Source organism: Microtus pennsylvanicus, chromosome 4 (assembly GCF_037038515.1).
Source record: "Microtus pennsylvanicus isolate mMicPen1 chromosome 4, mMicPen1.hap1, whole genome shotgun sequence".
In the NCBI taxonomy this organism is placed as follows: Eukaryota; Metazoa; Chordata; class Mammalia; order Rodentia; family Cricetidae; genus Microtus; species Microtus pennsylvanicus.
Window position 1 is genome coordinate 139,535,211 of NC_134582.1, and position 9,205 is coordinate 139,544,415.

Below are 9,205 nucleotides of genomic sequence, written 5' to 3' on the forward strand. Positions count from 1 at the left end.
CTCCAGAGAACTCAAATCATTTTGCCATTTCCAGCTGAGAGCAACCCACACACCCACTTCTCCTTCTCTTTCACAGGGGACCACTGGGTTTGAAGCACACATTGACAAGTGTTTGGAGCTGGCAGAGTATTTATACAATATCATAAAAAACCGAGAAGGCTATGAAATGGTGTTTGATGGGAAGGTACGTGCTCACATTTCCAGAGTCCCCATTGTTGATTCCAGCGTCTTTAATCCCACTCTTTACCCCCCGCGTTTTCTGAGGCCAGTAATGTGCTGTCTAGCTAAGTGGTACCATTACAAGAGGAAGCATAGATGGTGGGATGGCTCCTCTGAGCTGGAATAAAGATCGGACTCACAAATAATCCTATAGAATGTGAAAGTGAGATGCTCCAAAGGCAATTACTCATTTACATACAGGAATTATCTTCTGAGCCTGAAGAATAAGTGCATTCGAACCATTCTTGGAATTTTGGACCGGGTCTGAATCCCTCCTTCTTTCTTTCTTTCTTCTTTGTAGCCTCAGCACACAAATGTGTGCTTCTGGTACGTGCCTCCTAGTCTGCGTGTTCTGGAAGACAATGAAGAAAGAATGAGCCGCCTCTCAAAGGTAGATGCTGGAGTTCCTTTGCTAGATGTAAGACACATGAAGCATCTTTATGAGGAATACCAGTACCAGTCCCCTCTGTGGACTCCACAGACCCAGGAAGTGTGAAGTCCGTATTTCCTGACTTTTCACAATTCCATTTGCTTGTTCCTAGAGAGAGAGTTTATGATGTCTTAAAATAATTGATTGGGTGATAATCTCCACTGACATTCAGAAAGTACCAAGGACTGTCCTCAAAGGTTCCTGATTTTTGAAGGAAAACAGATACTCAGTTACAATTATAAAAGAGATTTGATGAAATGATCAAGGGGAAAAAGGCTGCTGCAAGTCCTCTTGAGATACCAAGGCCAAGGCTACCCAGGCGAAGGATCAATAACATTAACAGCTACCATTTACAGTGTGCATTATGCCCCAGGCTCAGCATTTATCAGGTTCTAGGTCACTTGAAGTCTCCTGGCAGCGAGTGTGAGCTGACGTGGCCAGGCACTGTTGCCATCCCATAGTACTGAATGACAGGGAGAAATGTAATTTCCCCCAAATTGCCAGTAGGTCTGATTCCAGAGCCTAAAGAGCTTCGAAGTCTCCTTTGTCAGGAGGTACTTTTTTTAAACCTTTAATCTCTCCCAACATCTACACATGGGTGAAGTTTGTTTTTTGGTGTATAGCATCAGGGTGCTGTAGGAACAGAAAACTAGGAGTGGGCATATATATATTTGAACTTCAGGAGGTTATCTGCTCTACGTTCTTTTCTTCGGTGTTAGAGGAGGTTAGAGGCACAGCCAGGATAGGCAGACGTGTACTCCCCACTGCTAAGAATCCCACCTTACCTTGCTGCCCTTCTGGGAACAATTCCCTCTATGTAACAGGAAGACTAGGATACCTGCAGATGAAAACTCCTTAGGAAAGCTTGTAGATGTTAACATCTGCCCTTTAGCAATCCAGCACCGCCTTCCTCCACAGGATGAAACTTGTATGTGGTAGACTTTTTTTTTTGTCAGTGGGTGTTGTATATGAGGGTACATGTTCACATGTGCATGCAAATATACATGTGTGTGCATATTCCCATGTGTGCACCTGCATGTTGGAAAGAAAGCCAAGTTAAATTCTGGACAAGACAAGGGCAAGAACCCACCCAAAAGTCACTTGTTGTGCTAAAGTACTGAGATGTGGGTTTGCAATATAATGAGCTACTGCAGGTTAGGTGGCTTATGGACAATAGGAATTAATTCCCTACAGTTCTGGGGGCTGGGGAATCTGTGATCAAGAAGCCAACAGATTCCATATCTGCTGAGGCCTCACTTCCTGGTTTATTGACAACCTATTTTACTGTACCCCCCTCTGGCAGAAAGAAAGAAAAACAACTCTCCAGGGTCTCATATATAAGTCACTAATTAATAAGGCAGAGCTTCTCAAGAACCCCATTCCCTAACTGGGGATTAGGATCACAACATAGAAAGTTAAGGCGACACAATGCTCAGTCTCCAGTAAGTACTTTGCGCAAACTCTCTTGCATACGGGAAGGGAACATTTATCAAACTTAATGGTGGCTCATGAGCCTTTCCCAAGGGTTAACTGGTAGGGAAGAAATAGTTAGATAACACAAGTGGTTATTACTAATAGCAAGTGTTCACACCTCCATGAGGGTGTCACAATGAGGATCTGGTAGGTACATTTCTGGCTGCCCAGACGGGCTGCTCTATGACCACCTCCCTGCTTCTGTGTCCTCTCTTCCATCTTCATCATCTTCTTTCCTGTTGTTGCTGCTCTAGGGATGGACTCAGGAGTTCATGCATGCCTGGCAAGTTGCCCGCCTGGGAGCCACACTCTAACCTCTCTTCTACTTATTCTTTTGTTGTATTGTTGTTTTGTTGCTGTTGTTTCGAGACAGGGGTTCACTCTGTAGCCCTGGCTGGCCTAGAAGTCACAGAGAGAGATCCACCTGGCTCTGCCTCCCAAATGCTGGGATTTAAAGGTGTGATCCACCGTGCCCAGCAACTCTTCATCATTACCTGCATCACTTGTATCGGTTTTTATAGTCCTCCACTAACTGATGATTTTCAAAAGGCCAACAAATGGGTTTAATAGCAAATTGGAAAAGGAGCAATTTGAGCGCGTACTTGAGGGGACTTTGCAAAGGTCCGAAACTGAGGTGTTTTTGGCAAATGTCTCTTGGATGACTGTTCTACTTTCCCATTTCATTTCTTATGATTCTGTTTTAAACACAAGAGCTTTATAACATATAGTAAAAATACGTTTCTATGATAATTGTATGTTATTTCATAAATACTACCCCTTTAGGAAGAAACAAATGTGTATTTTAATTATAAAGAGACTTGCTGTGATGTAAGTGATAGTCCCCATTTTCAACTCAATTTCTGACTGTGTACATCCTACATGAGTTGAAAGCCTTGTCTGGAGTCTCATTTTTGGCTGTATCTTTGCTATGAACATCACAGATCAGATTGTATACTTACAAACTCCAGTAGCAAATGCATGTGGACAGATCATGCATCTGTGTAGATGCAACTGGAAGGTGTGTCTTGTCTGAAAGAGCTGTCCTTCCCATGCTACTGCTGTAGCAGTTAGAATTCAGAAAGCCCTCTGCACCTCCCTGAACTGAGCTAGGGAACAAAGGAATGCAAAGGGCCACACCTAGCTTCCAGGAGCTTCCAGGTGAGGTAGAAAGAGAAAATGTATTTGTTCATCAGCGAAAGGTCAATTAAGAAATGAGGATATTGTTAGACTCGGTGGGGAAGGGCCCATGTAGTTACAACTTGGAGAGGAAGATGATGGCAGCAGGAAAGGGCTTGCACCTCTTGCAGCACTGGGGGGTCCTGCTGGGCACTTAGCAAGCAGAGCCCTAGAGAGCACACCGCAGGCAGACTGCTGACAGGTGTGAAATGACCAAAATGTAGACGCTTCAAGGGATCTTTAATAAATTGCTCTTGCCAGAGCTGTAGATTGTTTTGGTGAGCAATTGAAGATGAATCCTTGGAGCTGATGACAAAAGGCCTTTGTGCCAAGCCAGGGAGCATGAACTCAATTTGACACAGCCAAAAGAAGCCATGAAGCTGCAGGGAACAGTCTAACATAAATACTGTGATCTTGTCTGATATAGTCTTCTGTATATGAAGTCGTGTGGACTCAGCTTTTTACTCCCAGATAATTCATCATATAATTAAAGTTTTTTCCCAAAAAAATACTTATAAGTGGAAGCAGTTTGTAAAGAGAATATAAAGAAACTGGGGAGGCCAGAGGAGTGTTCTGGGTGTCTTCCTCTATGACTCTGGCCTTGTTCTCTTGATACATGGTCTCCTGCAGAACTTGAAACTTAGTGTTTCAGCTAAGCTGGCCAGTGAACCCCAGGACCAGCCCCTCTCCTCCCCACAGCATTGGTGTTACAATATGTGGACCGCTCCTGGCTTTGTTTCATGGGTGCTAGAAGAACACAAATCCTCGTGTTTTTAAGCAAGTGAACTCACCCGACAGAGTCACCTCCCCAGCCCCTCAAAGGTCTATGACATTTATCCATTACTTGATACTATCCCTCATAATAATTCTGTGAAAAATGCTTTCTTTGCAATGGCTTCATATTTTCCAGCGTGAAACTCTCTCCAGACCAGGCCAGGACCGGGTTCTTCCCATTCCCTCCAAACACTAACTAGACAATCAAGGTGGAGAGTGCCTGCTAGCTACTGTGTGTTACTCTAATCATATTTAGGGTTTTTAATGTTTTAAGCTGTTTTTATTCTTCGAGTCCATGAAAACTTGAAGAAATTCCTTCAAGAGAAAACTGAGGTCCCCTTTAGTTAAAAACCAAAGTCATTGCTCGCTAGGGGGTTGCTAACCTAATGGCCTTTGCACTGATGTGGTGGTCTCTCCGACAGGTGGCGCCAGTGATCAAAGCCAGAATGATGGAGTTCGGAACCACAATGGTCAGCTACCAGCCCCTGGGAGACAAGGTCAACTTCTTCCGCATGGTCATCTCAAACCCTGCGGCGACTCACCAAGACATCGACTTTCTCATTGAGGAAATCGAACGCCTGGGACAGGATTTGTAATCACCTCCCTCATCAAACTGTTTCAATTCTCTATCTAGGTAGACAGTTAAGTTGTCACAGCTGTGTAAATGTATTTGTAGTTTGTTCCAAAGTACAACTATTTCTATATTGTGGTGTCACAGTAGAGTACAGTTAAAAAAAATCAAAGCAAACAAACAAAAAAGAGGCATTGCTCCTTTTAAAAATCCTTTCTTAAGTTTAGAATACCTCTCTAATAATTAGTGACAAAGGCTATATGTTCTAATCAGTAAGAGTAAGCATAATGTTGTTATAAGTACTTCCCTTTTAATATAGTATGCTAATCCAACTTTATTTTCCCCTCAGAGCAGTAGTATTGAATAGTGCTGAATCACCCTTGAATCATAAAAGATTCTTGGGGTCCCGACAAAGGACAAAGTATATAAAGTGTATACTGATAATAAAAACTCTCGCCTTTTTCATAGTATTAGAAAAAATTTCTAATTTACCTATAGCAACATTTCAAATGTATTTAAATACATATAATTTTACAAAAAGAAAAATATATATTAAAAGAAATCCTATTTTGTAACATATAGATTTTATTTTATATGGGTTATACAAACTGCAGGGGCAGATATGAAACCTAAGCCAGATTTCTTTCTTTATTTTTTTCTCTCTCTTTCTTTTCATGGAGGCACAATAAAACACTTTAGCAATGTAATTTTAACATAGAAACCCACCAAATTCTTTAAAAGTGTAGTAACTTACTTTAGTATATATTATGGCTTATTGTATCTCTAAAGATAATATTTCAAAACAAACACACACAAAACCCCTATGAAACTTCCTGAAACAATAGATCAGACCAACAATGAAGACTCTCTTCCTGTTTGGGCTTTGTACACACTGGCCCTGGAAGACCCGCCCTATAATCCCTGCCTGGTCACGGATCCAGGCAAGCATGGCCATTCTACTTTCCCAAGTAGCCTGCTTTGAACAGAAGGTTGATATTAGTTCTTGAAGTGTCTTTTCAAACCATATTATTTTATTAGATCATTTGGATTAATTAGGAAAATAAACTAAAAATAAAACCTAATCAGCCCAAGCAGGGGGTGTGTAGCACTGGATGCGTGATGAGCTCAGAATATCAAGCCCAGCCACGGGAGAGACCTCTGTGTGACAACAGTGGCTTCATCCCAAATGCCATTTTGCTGTTTTCTGGAGAAAGGGTTATTTGCATCGAGTATATGCTCTTGTTCGAATCCCTTCTTCATCCCACACTTCTACGCCTCTCCTGCTGGACTCCCTACCTCCAGATCCTCAATAATGATTTAAGTCCCATGTGGCTGTTTCTTTCCTGAAATGAGTTCCTTGTGCAAGCAGCTTCAGATCTTTTATCTGCCTCCCATCAAGATCCACAGTGACCAGAATATGCAGAGATCACTAAAACTCAAAATAATATTTTAAAAGTAAATTTCTTCCCCTGCCAACTCTATGGAGAGCTACCCACAGCTCCCATGATAACTTTAGAGTCACATAGGAACAGACCTAAGCGCTGGAACAACTAAGGCCTTTTACAAGCAAATGGCGGGTACAAGTCTGGAACCATCCTCCCACTCCTTATGGATGGGCATTTCAACTCAGAAAGACCACAGGAACAAAGAAGGCCCTGTCCTTAACTATCACAGATTTTCATGACTTAGCCCCAGACTTCATTTGATCAGGCTGTGCAAACCTACTGGTCCTTGGTATGAATATGGCTTCAGGCACTTGCTGTCTAGAAAGCCAATGGATTCCTTGGAGCACTGAAGTGAAAACCCCCTGTGCATGATTTAATAAAGGAAGAGCCTCCCATGGTAGGTGCCTTCTAATGGGCAAGCTTGCTTTTCCTTTCTATATACTGGCTGCGGAGAGCTAACCAACAGCTGCCTATCCATCTTCAGCCTTGGGCCAAAAGATCTCATTTCACAGGAAGAGACAGTCATCTATCAAACCCTTTCTCCCTCTTAGAGAAGGCAGCAAGCTCTAGTGTTGTGATTAAGAGAAACTTAGCCCTTGGGGGACAGACTTGGTAGCACAAGCTGGTTTCTAGTTTGACAAGATGACAGGCCTTGTATTCTAGAGAAGGAAGCAAATGCAAACTTAGCAGGTCCCAATCTTTTAATTATATCTGCCATCCACTTGAGAGAGAAGGAGGGACAATAGGAAGAAAAAAGAATAATAGAAGGAGATGGTTTTGAACATTGGTCCAAATTCCCAGTGCCAAAGGTCTTTCTTTATCTGTGACCTATTTTTTTTTCATTTAAAAAGCATTGGTTTCAGCTTTAACCAGAACTGATACGGCCATTTTTATTTACACAGCAATATTTTATTTATTATTTAAAATACTTGAAAAAAGTGCAGCGTGTGTTTATCTGAGATCTCTAAATGGAATAGAGTTCATGTACTGTCACAGGATTTGAGTAAAGAAAAAAATTGTGTGTGTGTATGTGTGTATGTATGTGTGTGTATTGCCTTTAGTACATTGTTAGTACAGTCTTGTCACCTCAGATTGGGGTTGTGCACTTTATATTGAATTGTGTGGTGTTGCAAATTAACATTGTTGCTGTAAAAGCTTGCACAATTATCAGTATGACTTCTTCTATGTGGTAGCTCTATTGAACTTTGACCTTTGAGACTATGAGAACTACATTTGCATCTGTCCCAGTTCTCACCCTCTCACGCCTCCCAAGCTGTGTGCCCTCTCCATCAGCTGTTATAGAGAACATAGCCTCAGCTAAGCCCCACCCTAAGAAATCCCTTTGAGGATTGTGTGATTGCACACAAAACGCAAAGTGAACACCGTTTCATCTCTGAGGTTAGAGAAACCAATTACAGAGTGTCACAAGCTGCTGATACTGCAGGTGTTGACTCCGTGGGGATTGGGAGTAGGTGCTGCTCCACAGAGTGTGGACAAAGGAAGCACAGGTGTAAATATAGTAGCGGGACAAAGAATCAAAGACATCAAACCAGGTATCGTCTTGCACGTGCTTTTCTGTTTTCAAGTGCTAAGTGCAAACGCTGTGTATTAACTAGTTGCGTGTGCCAAGATCTTGTTACCAAGTGGTGTTTCTGAATAATGTCAACATTTCCCCAGCACCCTCCATTATTAAAGACAGAATAAAAATAAAAATAAAATATACAGATATGTGGCAACTGTTCTTCCTACCAAATATAAACTTGTGTATGATCAAAGTATTTTACCTGTGTTTTCGCTCTAAACCCAAATAAATGTGTAAATGTGGACAATCTAGTCTGTGCATGGTCACTCTGCACGCTGCCATGTGGCAGAGGTCATTTTTAGTGACTTTGTCTTTCGCTCTTATTTCTGCTATCACCCCCTACTGACACATCTAGAGGATACCTTTGCCCAAACTCTAGTTTCTCCTTCAAACAGAAACAATCCATGAAAAATATTTTATTGTAAAAGAATCATATAAGCAGAAAATGAGAAAAACAAAATAACAAAGTTCCATGTAGCCTTCAACATTTACTGTTTGTAGAGGCCAAATCTTATTTAATCTATTTCTCTACATTACTTTATCCTCAACAGCAAATTATGTTTTTGTGAATGTGTAAAAGATAAGGACTCTCAAATAGCAGAGACACATAATTCTGCCATTATTATCACCCAGGAAGAATTTCCCACTCCTTTTTGGGATGAGTGAAAGTATCTCAGGAGTAGTAAGAATGCAGGTTCTGTAGCCAGATTACCTGAACCCCATCACTGACCCTCTGGAATATTCCACGAACATCCCCAAGCCTCTTTGATTTTGTTACCCACTTTTACACCAGCAACTTTCCTCATAAAGTTTTCGTGTTGGTTAAGTTGAATGTATATATGTCCCTGAGGATGGCTCTTGATATTTGTGCTGACTAGTCTTCATCATCAACTTGATTGGATCACCTTTAGGTGTATCTGTGAGAGCGTTTTCATAGATGCTTAGCTGAAGATGGAAGACCCACCCTAAATATGGATGATGGCATGCCATGGGCAGGGACCCTGGACTGAACAAAAACCATAAGAGGAAAAAGAGAGCTGAGCACCAATATTCACGGCTCTTCCTCCTGACCACAGATGTGATGTGGCCAGCTGCTTCTCATCCTGCTGCCATGCTTTCCCTGCACAGAGGACGGTGTTCCTTCAAACCATATCCGAGCTTCCTCAAATGGCATGTGGCAGGCACTGTGTCACAGCTGCGAGAAAAGAAACTAACACGGCATCCAATAAGCAATAATGAATCTTGAGGCACACCACTGTTAACTTTATATGAACTCTGTAAGTCACCTCCTTATACACCCAAACTCCACTGAGCTCCTTCACGGCTGACTCTTGATCAGGGAGTTCAGTGAATGCTCACTTTAAAAAGTTCAATCCGGAAACCAGGCTTCAGGTTGTCTTCTACTTACTCATGTAGATTGCCTACCCGTCCTATTGATCTGTCTTACGGACCTTATCTAAAACACAGAGAGCCCTAGCAAAACTCTCCATCCTCTCCTGTGGTACCCTACAGTGAGCAGTCACTCCACCCATGCT

At 41.9% G+C, this 9,205-nt stretch overlaps 1 protein-coding gene across 1 annotated transcript in view; it reads left to right on the top strand.

Annotated features, from left to right (window-relative positions):
* Positions 1 to 7,917, top strand: part of Gad2 (glutamate decarboxylase 2) — a 69,653-nt gene extending 61,736 nt beyond the window's left edge. The window contains exons 14-16 of the mRNA XM_075970643.1: positions 77 to 184; positions 521 to 610; positions 4,495 to 7,917. Of these exons, the coding sequence (XP_075826758.1) occupies positions 77 to 184; positions 521 to 610; positions 4,495 to 4,668 (372 nt within the window). The 3' untranslated portion in view covers positions 4,669 to 7,917. The remainder of the gene's footprint in view (positions 1 to 76; positions 185 to 520; positions 611 to 4,494) is intronic.
* Positions 7,918 to 9,205: the final 1,288 nt, after the last annotated feature.